The sequence below is a fragment of the Scyliorhinus canicula genome, chromosome 13 (assembly GCF_902713615.1).
Source record: "Scyliorhinus canicula chromosome 13, sScyCan1.1, whole genome shotgun sequence".
Lineage (NCBI taxonomy): Eukaryota > Metazoa > Chordata > Chondrichthyes > Carcharhiniformes > Scyliorhinidae > Scyliorhinus > Scyliorhinus canicula.
The window spans coordinates 64,753,912-64,772,371 of NC_052158.1; the positions used below are offsets into that span (position 1 = coordinate 64,753,912).

An 18,460-nucleotide genomic window follows, 5' to 3' on the forward strand; every position below is an offset into this window, starting at 1 on the left:
TTAATGCCTCCAAAGTCAACTATTTAGGGTGCGGGCTCGACAGGAGGGGGCTTCACCCAGTGGAAGACAAGGTGCAGCCATCCGACAGGCTTCCATCCCTCAAGGCCCAACCAAACTCCGCTTCTTTTTGGGACTCCTCAGCTGCTAGCGGAAATTCATCCTCAACTTGGCCACACTGCTTAGCCCACTCCACCAATTGTTAAAGAAAGGACACCAGTGGAAATGGAACCTCCCACAGCAGAAGGCATTCCAAGAGGTCAAGCGCAGTTATCATCCAAGAAGCTGCTGACGCACTTCAACGCAGAAAAATCACTTCTCCCGACTTGTGGCGCCCCCTTATGGCGTAGGAGCCATTCTCACACACCGGATGCCCGATGGGTGTGGGTGGCCGATAGCTTTCGCGTTGTGCACACTATCCGATGCTGAGCGGAATTATTCCCAAATTGAGGAGGGCCTTGCTGTTGTATTTGGCGCGAGGAAGTTCCACCAGTATGTCCACAGCTATATATTTACAGTCCATACCGGCCACAAATCTTTACTTGGGCTATTCAAAGTGGATTGAGTGATTTCCCCGATCGCATCTGCCAGGGTCCAGCGATGGGCGTTACTCTTAGCAGCATCGGAATGTATTGATACACTGCCTGGGCACATGGATCCCACATGCCAATGCATTGAGCCGCTTGCCCCTCTCCACAAGACTGCCGGCTCCTGCCTCAGCCGCAAAAGTAGTAGCGGCCCTCCACCTCATGGATTCCTTCCCTTTCACGGTGGCTTACTTAAAAGGGTGGACCCAGATGGACCCACAGCTATCTCGGGTCCGACAGATGGTCCAATACAGGGGCCAACACAGATCTTTGCCTGACGATCTGCGGGCTTATACAATGAAGCTTCTAGAGCTGAGCGTGGAGGTCTGCGTCTTATTGTGGGGGACATGGGTGGTCATCCCAGAACGCAGTCATGCGCTCTTGTTACAAGACCTCCACAGTGGACACCAAGGAGTATCCAAGATGGAGATGCTTGCCCGCAGCTATGTTTGATGGCCCAGGATAGACTCAGACATTGAAAGGTTGGCTCAGCACAGCGGTCCTTGCCAGGAGAACCAGAAGATCCCATCAGCTGTGCCAATTAATCCTTGGGAATGGCCAGGAAAACCTTGGTCCCGCATACACATAGACTTCAACGGCCTATTTCAGGGGGTGACATTCTTTGTTATGGTGGACACCCACTCAAAGTGGCTCAAGATCCACAAGATACAAACTGTGACCACAAAGTCAACCATGGATAGGCTGCAGCACACATTCAGCATCCATGGAATACCCAAAGTGTAAACTCAGTCCTAAATCTACTTCCCCTTATTTTGAGGCTATGCCCTCTAGTTCTGCTTTCACCCGCCAGTGGAAACAACCTGCCCGCATTTATCCTATCTACTCCCTTCATAATTTTATATGTTTCTATAAGATCCCCCCTTATCCTTCTAAATTCCAACAAATACAGTCGCAGTCTACTCAACCTCTCCTCATAATCCAACTCAATACATGTAGATTCAATAGTTAGTTTTTTTCCTTAACTCTGCTGGATTCTTACTTGGTGAGTGAATCTTCACAGAAGGTGCACAATGAGTTCAGTCACACTTCATTCAAAAAGTTCAATGCATGTTCCTTAAAAGCAGATACCATGAAGATTGTGGTTTGTGGAAGGTGTCTAATTTGTAGCTTGGTTTATAACATTTCCTGGGGAATGGGGATAGTTTGGACCTGAATTGTTATCTGATAAGGCTCCTTGTGATAAGGTGCTGTGTGATTGATTGCTGGTTGCTGTTGTTGCTGAGCTCAGTGTCCTGGGAGGGGGCGTGGCCCCATAGGGTGATTGACAGGAAGACGTATCAGAGACTGTGCGGAGTGACGCCCGCATGCTCAGGCCGGAAGCTGGCGCGCGTGACGCGAGGGAGGCCGGGAGGTGAAGTGCTCCCCGCCCGGAGTCAGCCGGCTGCGCGGGGCGGCCGGGGCGGGCTGCAGGACTCTAGGTACCGGCATGCGTCACGGCATGGGGGGAGGGGAAGGAGGAGGAGGAAGCCGGCGCGCCTGCGCGGTAAGAGGGCAGCAGGCGAGCTGGAGACCCAAACAGTGAGGGGCTGATCGGCGTTTGCGGAGGCTCCAGGCGGCCTTTGGTGGCGGTGATGTCCCCCTGGGCCCGCTCCTAGAGGTTGTGCTGTGACCTCCACCCTCGGAGACCATCAGCACTGCCTGACTGCCCCCTCCCATGGAAATGGCTCACATTCGAGACTTCAGTATACAGGTAGGAGCAGGGGCTGCTGCTGCTGCTGGTATTTTATTGGACGTGGCTGGCTCTGGGTTTTTTATTCTCATCTATCTCTATCCTTCCCACCCTCTTCAAAAAAAAATACAGGTGGTCTTCCCTTCCTCCCCACCCCCCTTCCTTTTCAGTCATGTTGATGAGATGGCCATCGTCAGGAGGTCACTGCCACATGTTCACGCTCTGGGTGGCAGGTGGTTGTGTTGCCACCCTCTGATTGGCATGCAAGTTGGTATTGAACGAGCGTGGCATCAACGAGCCCTCTTAAAAATTGAAACTGGTGGGAATTTGTGTCGAAAACGAACGTCTCGGCTGGTCGGAATTGCACCTGGCAGGGGAGGATGGTTGCGGTTGTCGGAGGTCAATCATCCCAGCCCTAGGCCATTACTAGTGTCCTTGGCCCAGCCATCTTCAGTTGTTTCATCAATGACCTTGACTTCATCATAGGGCCAGATGTGGGGATGTTTGACGATTGCAAAGGGTTCAGTACTATTCGCAACTCCTCAAATACTGAAACAATCTGTGTCCATGTGCAGTAAGACCAGGACAACATTCCGGCTTGGGCTGGTAAGTGGCATTTATGCTGCACATGTGACTGGCAATGACAATCTCCAATGAGAGAGAGCCTAAACCACCTTCTCTTGCCATTTTTGAATCCCCACCATCAATGTTCTGGGGATTACCATCACCGACAAATGGACTGGACCAGCTATATAAATATTGTGGCTACAAAAGCAGGTCAGAAACTGGCAATTCTGAGGTGAGTAACTCACCTCCCCAAATCCTGTCCACCATCTACACGACAAAAGTCAGTAGCTTGATGGAATACTCCCAACTTACCTGAATTAGTGCGACTCCAACAACACTCCAGAAGCTCAGCGCCATGCAGGACAAGGTAGCCTGCTAGATTGGCGCCAGCCATCATTTTAAACATTCACTTTCTCCAACATTAGCTCAGTGTGGCAGCAGTCTGTACCATCCACAAGACTTGCTTCGTCGACAGCACCTTCCAAACTCATGAGATCTTGTCACTTAAAGGACAAAGGTAGCAGGCGCATAGGAATGCCACCACCTAGAAGATCCCTTCCAAGCCACACTCCATCCTGACTTGGAACTATATTGCCGTTCCTTCACTGTTGCTCGGTCAAATTGCTGATCTCCCTAACAGCATCTACACCACATGGACGGCAGGGTTCAAGAAGACAGCTCATCACTACCTTCTCAACGACAAGGATTGCTGGTCTTGCCACTTGCCACTTCCCATTAATTAATAAAAATAAAGTGACCTCTCTCGTACCCACACCAAAAATTGCCCCCCCCCCCCCCCCCCAATATCTTGTTACTCAATGGAAGTTTGCAATAGGATATTAGGCATGGGTTGAAAGTGACAATGTTAGAAAGGCAGGTCATTTTTAAGAGTAAACTCCAAGGTCATGCTTCGGAGTAAATTGAGAGCCGGTGATGCTCATTGACTCATGTACTGTTCTATGTTCTATCACCAGAATGACGGGGAGTGGGATAGCTTGATCTTGGTTTCGGACAATGCTCAGCACAACATCGAGGGCCGAAGGGCCTGTTCTGTGCTGTACTGTTCTATGTTCTATGAAGCCTGTTATAAGAGCTGGGTTTTCCCCCGGTTGGGGATGCTTCTGGACAAAAAGGATCCAGGAATGAAGAGTGGAAGCCAGTGTTTATTATGAACTATAGTATCACAGTAAAGCTGTGGATCGTTGTGGATCATCAGAATGTCTTCTGCCTGATTTGGTAAATGGATATTCACCTGTTTAACAGAAAATAGTTTTGATTGAAATGGCCAATATTTGCTAACTGACGTGTTCGCACTAATCCTGTGGTAAGAACTGAGGTGTTTTTAATTAGCACTGCATAAGGCTGACTCGATTAAAAGGTAATAAATTTGTTCCAGCGCTTTAAAATCAAGGGATCTGTGGATATTTTCTTTTGGGCAAATATAAATGTATCAGCAGTTTGTAACAAAATGTTTCTTGTGCACGAGTGTGAATATTGAATCATCTTGCTATAGTTATGGTGGAGGCTTCTTCGACATTGTCTGTGCTGACTGTGATCAGCTCTGCTTCTCTGCTGCTATCTACATTTTTTTCATCATTAAGTCAGGAGCCAAGGCACATGGTTCAAGTCAGCTTATTGCAGGCAGTCAGGGGCAAGATTGAGAAGGCAGGGCCTTCATGAATCATCTCGGGCTATACAGGAATTGAACCCATGCTGTTGGCCCCGCCCTGCATCACGAATCTGAGATAACTGTGTACGGTATATGCAATCAGACTGCCTTTTAACGTATGCTTGAAGTGGCTTTTCCGGGCATTTAAAAGAAGGTAAGCACAGCAGGGATGCTTCTGAGATATTCTGGATGGCAGCATTGAGAGTTGCCGTGGTCACATCTTCCTTTTCAACTATGTACCAGCGGGACTTAGAACATAGAACGATACAGCGCAGTACAGGCCCTTCGGCCCTCAATGTTGCACCGACATGGAAAAAAAAACTAAAGGCCATCTAACCTACACTATGCCCTTATCATCCATATGCTTATCCAATAAACTTTTAAATGCCCTCAATGTTGGCGAGTTCACTACTGTTGCAGGTAGGGCATTCCACGGCCTCACCACTCTTTGCGTAAAAAACCCACCTCTGACCTCTGTCCTATATCTATTACCCCTCAATTTAAGGCTATGTCCCCTCGTGATAGCCACCTCCATCCGCGGGAGAAGGCTCTCGCTGTCCACCCTATCTAACCCTCTGATCATTTTGTATGCCTCTATTAGGTCACCTCTTAACCTTCTTCTCTCTAACGAAAACAACCTCAAGTCCATCAGCCTTTCCTCATAAGATTTTCCCTCCATACCAGGCAACATCCTGGTAAATCTCCTCTGCACCCGTTCCAAAGCTTCCACGTCCTTCCTATAATGAGGCGACCAGAACTGTACGCAATACTCCAAATGCGGCCGTACTAGAGTTTTGTACAGCTGCAACATGACCTCATGGCTCCGGAACTCAATCCCTCTACCAATAAAGGCCAACACACCATAGGCCTTCTTCACAACCCTATCAACCTGGGTGGCAACTTTCAGGGATCTATGTACATGGACACCGAGATCCCTCTGCTCATCCCTCTGCATCCCTTAAGAGGTAACATGACCAACTGGGAAACAGAGAAAAATGAGTACATGTGGACCTGCATGCCTTTCATGCTTTGGATTTGCAGATCCTCTCCAAGTCCATGCGTGCTGCCAGTGCCGCATCTAGCATAGCTGAATACTCCAGCCTGCAATGCTGGCGATGAGATAGATGTCAGCACTGTAGTGCAACACACCAAGGTTAAAGAGAGAAGTCAAGAAATAGTGATTAGGTGTTTTGTATTTAAAATCTAATTTTTTGCATACCTAAATAAACACCTGGGTTTCTTTTTCAGGGTAAGATACATAAAAGAACATTGATTTTTGAATGTTTCCCTTTTGATCATTCTTTGCTTCCTTTTCGTTGTCCATTAAATATCGATGCAGGTGTGGTTCCGGCAATGCTGTTTAGTCACGTTTAATAGTCGCTATATTAGAAAATGCCTTGCCTACCATATAGATCGATGTGGTTGTGCCTATTTCTTTAGCAAACACCTGCCATCATTGAATGCCAAACTTTGCAGTTTCATTCTTTCTCCAGAGCTTGGAATCCTGGTATGAATTTCAGACAACCCTCAGTGCAGCTTCTGAGTTTCCATCCAGCAGTTGTAAGCCAACATTTTAACTTGGTCAGAATCAGTGTTCAGACTTTTTGTCTTGCCTTTTGCTATTACATACACTATCGTAGCTGCTCTTTATTGACCAGGTTTAATACCGCTGGCTTGGAAAATTTAACCTGGTCACTGTGACAGTTCCTCGTTCTACACAATGTTGTTGTTTCCATGATGCTGAAGTCTTGATATCTTAGTCCATCCAAAGATGTGCAGGTTCGGTGGATTGACCATGTTAAATTGCCGCTTTGTGTCCAAAGGTTTGGTGGGTTTACAGGGATAGGGCCGGGGAGTGGGCCTAGGTTAGGGTGCTCTTTCGGGGGGGGGGGGGGGGGGGGGGTCAGTGCAGACTCGATGGGCCGAATGGCCTTCTGCACTGTTGGATTCTATCTGACACCATTTTAGGTGATGGCCAATAAGCAGTAATCGAAGAATTAGAAGCACGCAACAATCAAAGCAGTTTTTGCATATTCTGCCTTTAGCCGTGACATTTTACCAACAAACTCTGGAAAAGACTAACCTGCACATGTTTATGAGCCATTCAAATATTAATGTTGAAATCAGAAATCATGCGTTCATGCGTGTTTCTACTCATTTTCTATTTTCTAACCTAAAATGCATTTAAATATATCTTGCTAGTTAATAGGCCATTTATGGCTAGGGGCTAACATATTGGACAGTGCTGCTTTAAAATCCAAATAGGATTAAAGATGTATTTCTCTTTATTGTTAACTCGTCTAACAGTACCTTCAATTTTAAATCCTGAAAGACGTGCTTGTTTGGTGAATTGGACATTCTGAATTCTCCCTCAGTGTACCCGAACAGGTGCCGGAATGTGGCGACTAGGGGCTTTTCACAGTAACTTCATTGCAGTGTTAATGCAAGCCTACTTGTGACATTAATAAAGATTATCATTATTAAATCAGCTTTTAATTGTAGCATTGCTCCCTTTTAACCCAAGTCGCTCCTCTGAAAAGTTTGTTTCTAATCTCCTGAAATTCTTACTTTTCCTTTATAACAATGTTTCACTGAACAATGTGAGAAGAAATAATATAGTAGAGAAAGGTAAAATGCTGGATAAACTCAGGATATCCAGCATTTTCTGTTTTCTGTTTAGATTTCCAACATCCGCAGGCTTTTGACTTGAATATGTGAGAATGACATTATCTCAATTTTTCAGTTCTGTATTTACTTAACGGTAGCTGGCAACATCCGTCCTCAATCATACGATAATCTTAATATTGCCAACGATGGATCAACAACTGTCATATCATGTCATAATGTCAGGCACCAAGGTTGAAAGGGACTGGAATCTCCCAGTTACCTACCCTTTGATTTATTTTTGAATTTAACCTGTAGGATTATGCCGTGATTAGTTGTAAACTGTGAGTAACATTGTCATCAAGAAGAGCAGTCAGTATCACCACAAATGTCACAAAATATGTAGTTAGATTAAATTCCTGTAAGTAAAAGATTTTGAAATGAGAGTTTTGCACTAGTAGATGTTGCCCTGCTACATTTCAGTGCCAGCCTTTTTTTTTGTTTAAATTCCGCCATTATCTTCTGGTTCCCTGACCTCGAATTGATCTCCCAGACCTGCTCAGGAGCAGTTGGCCTCCACTTGACCTCAAGAAGCCACAGCATTTTGAACTTGTCTTAAAAGGGAAATATTTATCTATGCCTAAGCAGATGGAAAAACTTGCACTTATGGCGATATTCATGTCCACATACAAAACACACATCCTTTGAGTTACCGTCAGCAGCATGAGGTGATATCTCTCAGTATAGATTATAAGTAATAACAGATGCCGGGGAGGAATTTCAAGGCTGTAATCTTAAATGGTAACCGGGCTACTGCTGCAAAGGTCCTGAACTTGCCTCCCTTAGTTGTTAAGTCATCCTGAAATGCCTTTCTGCATGTGATGTCCACCCTTTTCGATGAGCAAAATGACGGAGAACAGTGAATACTAATCAATCTCCCCTGGCATTGCAGGCGGAGTTAAAATCGAGGTGTAGTTTTTAGGTGAAGTGGGGTTAGAGCAGGGGTGGGCAAACTACGGCCCGCGGGCCGCATGCGTCTTTATGCGGCCGCAAAGGTCTTTATGCGGCCCACCAAGATCAAGACATTAAAAAAAAGGTTAATGTGGGGGGCTGTTGGGTTACTGGTATAGGGTGGATACATTGACTTGAGTAGGGTGATCATTGCTCGGTACAACATCGAGGGCCGAAGGGCCTGTTCTGTGCTGTACTGTTCTATGTTCTATATGAGGCGCCCAGAATCATAACCGGGTGAAGCGCCATTTTTGAAAAGTAGAGATAAAGAGGGCAGGATGCCGCCGGGGGAAGCGCTGAGGTATATGCCGCACGCTAATTGGTTACAACCGGGACTATTAATACTATGCGGCCCTTTAAAATGGCGATATTCATGTCCACATACAAAACACACATCCTTTGAGTTACCGTCAGGTATTTCCGTCAGCAGCATGAGGTGATATCTCATCCTCATGCAGCATGAGGTGATATCAGGGCAGCACGGTAGCATTGTGGATAGCACAATCGCTTCACAGCTCCAGGGTCCCAGGTTCAATTCTGGCTTGGGTTACTGTCTGTGCGGAGTCTGCACATCCTCCCCGTGTGTGCGCGGGTTTTCTCCGGGTGCTCCGGTTTCCTCCCACAGTCCAAAGATGTGCAGGTTAGGTGGATTGGCCATGATAAATTACCCTTAGTGTCCAAAATTGCCCTTAGTGTTGGGTGGGGTTACTGGGTTATGGGGATGGGGTGGAGGTGTTGACCTTGGGTAGGGTGCTCTTTCCAAGTGCCAGTGCAGACTCGATGGGCTGAATGGCCTCCTTCTGCACTGCAAATTCTATGAAAATTGTGAATTTCTGAATGTGGCCCTTGCACAGAAAAGTTTGCCCACCCCTGGGTTAGAGGATGGAGGATAAGTGAACCAATGACAAACATATATAGGTCTGTTCTCATTTAAAGTTTTAATTTCTGTCCCATATTTGTATATAATAACCTTGGTTTAAAAAAAAAATAATACTTCCATTTACATGGCAACATTTGAGGAACTGGGAGGGCAGCATTGGTTGCAGTTATAGACGTTTCTCTGCAGCATAGGTGAGGAACTGCGGATGCAAAATCAAGGGTCTCCAAACACCACCACAGGCAGAGTGGTATATGACAGCATGAGAAGTTTACTTCTGTAAACTTCCATAATTTGTGAATAGGATACAGGAATTTATAATGAGTGAATGCTAACACACGATGTGAAAATAAGCAGCACGTTTTTGAAATCGCAACTGTGCAGTTGTCAGATTTTCCATTTGTTAAAAGCAATTCCATCTTGTGGGCGAAGTGTACTGGAAATACTCAGCAGATCAGGCGGTATCTGTGGATAGAGAAACAGTTTCTCCGTCTGCGTATACTGCCTGACCTACTGAATATTTCCAATTCGTGTTATATTTCAGATTTTCAATGTTGTGTCTTCATATAATGGAGCTCCATACTTCTCTTTCTATCCTCCGATAGGGAGGGCAGGCAGGGATACAGAAATATGTTGTTCCTGGATTGATTAGGCCCATCTGCTTTACTAGTTCTACACGTTAACCATCAGATCCTGGTATAAAACTGTTGAAAGGCCTTGGTGCAACATCAGCTCGAGATACTTTTCTCTCCACTGTGGGACTAGGCAAGGATGTCTTATGTTCCCCCCTGCTGTTTGCACTCGCGTTTGAGCCGTTGGCCATCGCATTAAGAAGTTCGGGGTGGACCATGGAGTAAGTGGTCACGCACACGGCAGCTCCTGCCCAAGGTTACAGAAAAGAGCTCTTTTTAATCAATATTGGGTGGAATTTTGATGAAAAGATGTAGGTGAATGTTGGAGGAGTAGTTTCCCCCAGGAATGGTATGTCTCTTGGTTACCAGACCCAGCAAAAACAGTGAGGAATTTGGCTGGTGCTGCAGCAAAGACAAAAGCCTCTTCCAGCATGCAGGCTGGGGAAGGGCAAGCTTAAAGTCTTCAAACTGACTTGAGGGCCTTTACATAGAACAGTACAGCACAGAACAGGCCCTTCGGCCCTCGATGTTGTGCCGAGCAATGATCACCCTACTCAAACCCACGTATCCACCCTATACCCGTAACCCAACAACCCCCCCCTTAACCTTACTTTTTAGGACACTACGGGCAATTTAGCATAGCCAATCCACCTAACCCGCACATCTTTGGACTGTGGGAGGGAACCGGAGCACCCGGAGGAAACCCACGCACACACGGGGAGGACGTGCAGACTCCGCACAGACAGTGACCCAGCCGGGAATCGAACCTGGGACCCTGGAGCTGTGAAGCATTTATGCTAACTACCATGCTACCGTGCTGCCCTTTTATTGAAGCTGAATTCCAGCAGCAGAGGGAACAACTGTGAAAAGATCTCGCAAAGGCCATTGAAGTAGCGGTGACGAGACTTCCAGTGGCGGCCATGGAGGAGTAGGTCGTACATTCGGCAGCTCCTGTCTGGAACGGACTCTTGGACCTTTTTTCAGGTGTTTTCACGGACGTTTGGGGCAGATTGGTGAAGCGAATACTGCCAAAAGGATTATCTCTCTGTTGTATCGATAACTGGACCAGGAGTGGCCGGGTGAAGTGTTTAAGTCCCAGCAGACAGAAGCGTGTGGAGTGGTGGTCGAGGCACGGCAAGGCGGCCGGTATAGACCAGGGTGCATGGGCGCAATGGGTACAGGAGCAGCAGGGAGTTCCTATGGGGCTGCTTTACTGATCTTAAAAACAACATGCTGGCCCAGATGAAAGCATCAATAGACAAATGATCGCAACTCGGGCAACACAAGGGAAAGCGATTAAGGAGATGGAGAAAAAGCTATCCGATCATGAGGACGAGTTGGTGGTATTGGCCCTTAAGGTGGAGGTGCAGGATGACCTCCAGAAGAAGTGGCAGGAGAGGCTGGAGGACCTAGAAAACAGGTCCAGGAGACAGAACCTGAGAATTGTGGGCCTCCCTGAAGGTGTGGCGGGGTTAGATGCGGGAGCATTTGTGTCCCAAGATGCTGGAGACGCTGATAGGGGTGGGGGTATTCCCTTGACAGCTGGACGGGGCGCACAGAGCACTCGCAAGGAAGCCCAAGGCGAATGAACTGCTGAGGGCCATGGTGGTGAGATTTCATCGCTTCTCGGACAAGGAACTTGCGGTGGGCAAAAAAAGAACGGAGCTGCAGGTGGGAGAACAGTGTGATACACATCTACCAGGACCTGGGTGTGGAGCTGGCCAAGAGGCGTGCTGGATTCAACTGGTTGAAGGCGATCCTCTTCAGCAAGGGGGTGAAATTTGGGATGCTACACCCAGAGAGGCTATGGGTCACGTACAAGGAACGGCATCACTATTTTGAGACGCCGGACGAGGCGTGGTCATTCATCATACAAGAAAAGCTGGACTCGAATTAAAGGACAGTTAAGCTTTGGTGGAATGTGGCGGTGGGGCTGGGTAACGCGGTACCATTCCTAATATAAGATTGTATACAATGTTGGGTGCGTGTAAGGGCAGTGGTGATGGCTGGAGGGTGCAGTATTTTCGGCAAAGTTGAGATATGGAGGGGGGGGACCCTGTACTTAGTGCAATTTTTCGGGAAGTTGGTGACTTGGTTCAATAAGTGTCTCCTCACAGGCAATGTTAGTGTCTTCTCTTTATTTTTCGTTTCGTATTACTATTTACTCACTGGGGCTAGAGAGGTAGTTGAATTGGTTTATTCATGTGGGGAGATTGGTCCGGGCAATGAGGCGACAGTCTGATCGGCGCCAGGGTCGGGAGCTGCCGAGGTCAGCTGACTCTCGGGAGCGTAGTGGGGAGTGAGCAAGTGCTTGGCGGGGGGGGGGGAGTTTTGGGTCGTGGGGCTATTGGGAGGGGGTGCTGCTTTGCTGACAGAGGAAGTATCAATTTCGAGGTACCAATTGAGGGTCGGGGACAGTGGCTCCCTCTGGAGGCGCTCGAGGAAGCGAAGGGCGCGGGCTCGTGGCTAGTCGGGGGGGGGGGGGGGGGGGGGGGGGTGTGGAATGTGAGGGGTTTGAATGGGCCGGTCAAAAGAGCGTGCGTGTTTGCGCATCTAAAGGGGTTAAAGGCAGACGTAGCAATGCTTCAGGAGACATCTTTAAAGCTCGCAGATCACACAACATTGAGAAAGGGATGGGTAGGCCAGGTGTTCCACTCAGGGCTGGATTCGAAGACCAGGGGGGTAGCAATTCTGATCAGTAAGGGTGGGGCATTCGAGGCTGGAAGAATTGTGGCAGATAAGGGGGGCAGGTATATAATGGTGAGTGGAAAGTTGGAGGGGGTCCGGGTGGTGTTTGTGAACGTCTACGCTCCGAATTGGGATGATGTGGAATTTATGAGATGCAAATTCCCGGACTTAGAGTCACACAAACTGATCATGGGGGGGGAGACTTTAACACAGTCGTTGACCCCGAGCTGGACCGGTTGAAGTCCAGGACATGGAAGTGACCGGCAATGGCTAAGGAACTGAAGGGTTTTATGGAGCAGATGGGGGTGGTGGGGGGAGCTTTATGCAGATCCCTGGAGGTTCGCACGGCCGAAAGCGAAGGAGTTATCTTTTTCTCTCCCACGTTCATAAGGTTTATTCCCGCATAGACTTCTTTGACTTGAGCAGAGCGTTAATCCCAAAGGGGACAGAATACTCAGCAATCACAGTCTCAGATCATGCCCCGCACTGGGTGGACCTGCGGCTTAGTGGGAGAGAGGGTCGCACCACTCTGGAGACTGGATGTGGGGCTGCTGGCGGACCAAGAGGATTGTGGGAAGATGAGCAGGAACATCCAGGATTACCTGGAAACAAACAATACAGGTGAGGTAGCAGCGGCAACGGTCTGGGAGGCTCTGAAGGCAGTTGTCAGAGGGGAACCCATCTCAATTCGATCCCATAGAGAAAAGAGAGAAAGAGCGGAGAGGGAGAGACTCGTGGAGGAGATACTCCTAGTGGACAGGAGGCTACTGAGGGAGCGGCGGAGTCTGCAGGCGGAGTTTGAACTGCTGACCACAGGGAAAGCGTTAGCACAGCTGAGGAAGGCAAGGGGGGCAGTCTGTGAGTACGGGGAGAAAGCGAGTAGAATGCTGGCACACCAACTGCGAAAGAGGGAGGCGGCCAGGGAAATCGGGAGAGTAAAGAATAAGGCGGGTAACACGGTCTTGGATCCAGGGGGGGTGAATGGAGTCTTTAAGGAGTTCTATACGAGTCAGTATCCCCAACGAAAGCGGAAGGGATGAGGCAATGTTTGGACCAGTTGAGGTTTCCAAGGGTGGAAGAGGACCTGGTGGAGGGGCTGGGGGCCCCGATTGAATTGGAGGAGATTGTCAAGGGTATAGAGGGCATGCAATCGGGTAAAGCCCCGGGGCCGGATGGTTACCAGGTAGAATTCTATAAGGAATTTTCGGAAATATTGAGCCCACTTCTGATGAGGACATTCAATGAAGCTAGAGAGAAAGGAACCCTCCCCCCAACAATGTCAGGCTTTGATCTCACTCATTCTTAAACTAGGGAAGGACCCGGAACATTGTGGGTCATACAGTCCGATTTTGCTTTTAAATGTGGATGCCAAATTGCTAGCTAAGATTCTGGCCACAAGAATTGAGGATTGCATCCCAGGGTTGATAGAGGAAGACCAGACTGGGTTTGTTAAAGGCAGACAACTCAATACCAATGTCTGGAGACTTTTGAATATTATTATGATCCCCTTGGAGAGAGGAGGAGGTGGTAACAGCTATGGACGCAGAGAAAACCTTTGACCGGGTGGAGTGGGAGTACCTGTGGGAAACACCGGGGAGGTTTGGGTTTGGTGAGGGCTTTATTGGCTGGGTGAAATTGCTGTAGCAGACACCTGGAGCAAGTGTATGTACAAACCGGCTGAGGTCTGGGTACTTCGAGCTTCACCGGGGAACAAGGCAGGGGTGTGTCCTCTCCCCGTTACTATTTGCCCTAATTATAGAACCACTAACTATGGCGCTGAGAGCCTCGAAGAACTGGCGGGGACTGGTTCGGGATGGGGTGGAACATCGGATCTCGCTATACGCGGATGATTTGCTCCTGTGCATTTCGGACCCTGTAGAGGGGATGGGGGAGGTTCTGCGGATCCTGGGGGATTTTGGTAGTTTTTCAGGGTACAAACTGAACATGGGAAAGAGCGAGTTGTTTGTGATCCAGGCCAAGGGACAGGAGGAGAGACTGAAAGAGCTGCCGCTCAGGATGGTAGAGAAAAGTTTTCGCTACCTGGGTATACAGGTGACCAGGAAATGGGATGCCCTGCACAGGCTCAACCTGACCCGGTTGGTGGAGCAAATGGAAGGGGACTTTAAAAGGAGGGAAATGCTCCTGCTGTCGCTGGCAGGGAGCGTGCAGACCGTGAAAATGACTGTCCTCCCCAGATTTTTATTTGTCTTTCAGTGCCTCCCCATCTTCATCCCTAAGGCCGTTTTTAAGCGGGTGAGTAGGATCATTATGGGCTTTGTGTGGGCGAATAAGACCCCGCGAGTCAGGAGATCGTTGTTGGAGCGCAGTCGGCGGGGGAGGGGGGTTTGGCAATGCCGAACTTTCGCAACAACTACTGGGTGGCCAGTATAGCTATGATTAGGAAGTGGGGGAGAGGGTGGCGTGGGAGTAGCTGGAGGCGGCGTCATGTAACGGTACTAGTCTGGGAACTTTGATAACGTCTCCTTTGCTGTTCTCGCCAACCTGTTACTCCACAAGTCCGGTGGTGGTGGCGACACTGCGGATCTGGGGACAGTGGAGGAGATACAAGAATGTGGAGGGAGCGTCGGTCTGGACCCCGATATGCAACAACCACAGGTTTGTCCCGGGTAGGATGGATGGTGGGTTCAAGAGCTGGCAGAGGGCAGGCATCAGAAGGATGGGAGATCTGTTCATAGTTGGAAGCTTTCCCAGTTTGAAGGCGCTAGAGGACAAATTTTATCTGCCGCCAGGAAATGCCTTTAAATATCTGCAAGTACGAGCTTTCCTGAAAAAACAGGTATTGGCCTTTCCGACGCTGCCGCCACTGAGGATACAGGACAGGGTGGTCTCCGGCACCTGGGTGGGGGAGGGGAAGGTGTCAGATATCTACCAGGAACTACAGGAGGGGGAGCAAACCCTGTTGGAGGAGCTCAAGGGGGAGGAGGAGCTAGGTGAGGAGTTGAAAGCGGGTCTGTGGGCAGACGTCCTGGGCAGGGTTAATTCCTCCTCATCATGTGCCAGGCTCAGTCTTATTCAATTTAAGGTGGTTCGCCGGGCACACATGACGGCAGCGAGATTGAGCGGGTTTTTTGGGGTAGAAGAGGTATAAGGTGCAAGGGCAGCCCTGCAAACCATGTCCGTATGTTTTGGGCATGCCCGGAGCTTGGAGAGTTCTGGCAAGGGTTCGTGAGGGCAATGTCCAAGATGCTTAACACCCGGGTGGTGCCGAGTCCAGAGATAGCGATCTTTGGAGTGTCAGAAGACCCGGGAGCTCAGGGGGCGAAAGAGGCCGACGTCTTGGCCTTTGCCTCCCTAGTAGCCCGGAGATGGATTTTATTAATGTGGAGGACTCGAAGCCCCTGAGTGTAGAGACTTGGGTTAACGACATGGCTGGGTTTCTCAGCCTCGAGAAAATAAAGTTTGCCTTAAGAGGATCTACGCTAGGGTTCTCTCGGAGGTGGCAGCTGTTTGTCGACTTTCTCGTGGTAAATTAAAATGTCAGCAGCAATCCGTAGGTGGGGGGTGTGAGTGCTTCATTGGGATGGTGTGGAAAGACTGGGTTGCGTGGGGTAATGTCTATTTAATTGTTATTGTGTATTCTCTTTTTACACTATGTTAATGTTCACTCTAGTTTGTTTTGTTATTATTGTTACTATTTTATTATGAAAAATTCTGCAAAACCTTAATAAAAATACTTTAAAAAAGAAGTTCAGGGGTATGGAAAGGAATAGTGCGGGGGGTTGGGGGGTGGGGGGGGGGGGGGGGGGGGCGGTGGATAGAGCATAGGGTGTTCTTGTATGCCGATGATTTGTTGTTGTACGTGTTGGAACCGAGTGTGTTGATAGGGGGAATATTGGAGCTGCTTCGAGTGTTTGTGTCTTTCTCTGGGTACAAACTAAATCTAGACAAGAGTGAGTATTTTGTGGTGTCTCGGCAGGGGTGGAGGTGCTGCCATCCCATAGGGCAGGGACTCACTTTAGAGTTGCTCGGGAGTGGGGGGTCTCCGTAGGTACAACATTTCTAGTTTGGTGGGGAGAGTGAAAGCTGATCTGGCAAGGTGGGATGGTCTCCCTCTGGCGGGTCGGGTACAGGCGGTTAAAATGAACGTGTTGCTGCGATTTCTGTTTATTTTTCAATGCCTGCCGATTTTCCTGCCAAAGGCTTTTTTCAGAGAGATTGGGGGAAGGATTACTTCGTTCATATGGGGAGGGAAGGTGGCCAGAGTTAGAAAGGTGCTGCTACAGAGGGGAAGGCAGGCAGGGGGTTTGGGTCTTCCGAACCTGATGTAGTACTACTGGGCAGCATATGTGGAGAAGCTGGGTCCGAGGGGTTGATTCCCAGTGGGTCAGAATGGAGGAGAGTTGGTGCAGGGGGTCGGGATTGAAAGCACTAGCAACAGTGCTGCTCCCGATAGCTCCAGGGAAATACTCGGGGAGTCCGGTAATATTAGCTTCATTGAGAATTTGGAGGCAGTTTCGCCAACACTTCGGGTTGGGGGCAGGGTCAAGGGAAATGCCGATTCGGGGGAACCACAGATTTGAGCCAGGGAGGTGGGATGGAAATTTTTGGAAATGGGAGGAGAAGGGGGTTAAGACTCTAAAAGATTTGTTTCTTTGGGGTAGGTTTGCAGGGCTGAAGGAGCTGGAAGCGAAGTATAGGCTGGAGCAGGGGGAAATGTTTAGATACATACAGGTTCAAGATTTTGCCAGAAAGGAGATACAGAGTTTTCCAGTGGAGCCGGCCTCCACATTGCTGGAGGAGGTGCTGACGACAGGGGGACTGGATAAGGGGGTATTGTCAGCGGTGTACGGAGCAATTTTGGAAGAGGAGAAGGCACCACTGGAAGGGATCAAAGCAATGTGGGAGGAAGAGTTGGGAGAGGATATGGAGGAGGGGTTCTGGTGTGAGGTGCTCCGGAGAATGAATGCCTCCACCTCGTGCGCGAGGTTAGGGCTGATACAGCTGGAGGTGGTACACAGAGTACCTCACGAGGGCGAAGATGAGCCGATTCTTTTGAAGTAGTAGAAGATGTGTGTGATCGTTGCGGGGGGGCGGGGTACCCGCTAATCACTTTGATATGTTTTGGTCCTGTCTGAAGCCAGAGGATTACTGGAAGGAGGTTTTTAGGGTAATTTCTAAAGTGGTGCATGTGAAACTGGACCCAGGCCCCCGGGTGGCCATATTCAGGGTGTCGGACCAGCCAGGGTTGGAAACGGGTGTGGAGGCAGATGTTGTAGCCTTCGCCTCGTTGATCACCCAAAGGTGGATCCTGCTGGGATGGAGATCAGCCTCTCCACCCTGTGCCCTGGCGTGGCGAGGGGACCTGTTGGAATACTTGACTCTCGAGAAGATTAAGTTTGAACTGAGGGGAAGGATGGAGGGGTTCTACAATTCATGGACAATATTCATCATGTACTTTCAAGAACTAGATAACATTGAACATTAGTTGGGGGGTGAGTGAGAGGGTTGGGGCGAGGGGGCCGGTGTGTGTTGATGGTGACTATGTGTGATTCCCGATTCCTTTTTGTCATTTGTTTATGTGAACATGCGAGCTAATTTTTGGGGTTTGGTGGGAGGATGGGATCGTTGTTATTGATATGGGGATTGACATATTTGTGACTGATTGTTTGTTGGTGGGTGTAAATTTGGAAGAAAATGTGAAAAAGGGGGAGAATAAAAAATATTTTTTTTTAAAAGAAAGGTCTTGGTGTAATAGCTTTCCTCTTGATATTTTGTGGAACATGGTCAAATTTATATATTACGGTCAAAATGCTACGTGTGTCGATACTGGATTAACCCGTTTGGGGGGGGGGGGTGGGAGAGGGGGGGAGAAAAACGTGTATTTATATATTTCTTTCCATGACCATCAGATGTCCCAAACTGCTTCCACGCCAATGAAGTACTTTTGAAGCCTAGTGTGTTGAATGTAGAAATTACTGATATATGTATTTAGTGCAGTAAAGATTAAAAGCCTGGGATAGTATGTGATGGCTGCAGTCACCTTTTCAAAAAATCCTGGTTTGGAAGACAGCTAGGCATTTTAGAGTCAGAGGTGCAATTAAAGCACCATAAAAGCTTGGGCTAATGAACTTTTATTTATATTCAGAGAGATAATTTGAGACATTGTGTTCAGCGTCG

The 18,460-nt window shown here is 48.6% G+C and overlaps 1 protein-coding gene across 1 annotated transcript in view; it reads left to right on the forward strand.

Annotated features, from left to right (window-relative positions):
- Window positions 1-2,062: 2,062 nt before the first annotated feature.
- stk25b (serine/threonine kinase 25b) overlaps window positions 2,063-18,460 on the forward strand; it is a 90,385-nt gene continuing 73,987 nt past the window's right edge. Inside the window, exon 1 of the mRNA XM_038815656.1 lies at window positions 2,063-2,295. Within this exon, the coding sequence (XP_038671584.1) occupies window positions 2,260-2,295 (36 nt within the window). The 5' untranslated portion in view covers window positions 2,063-2,259. The remainder of the gene's footprint in view (window positions 2,296-18,460) is intronic.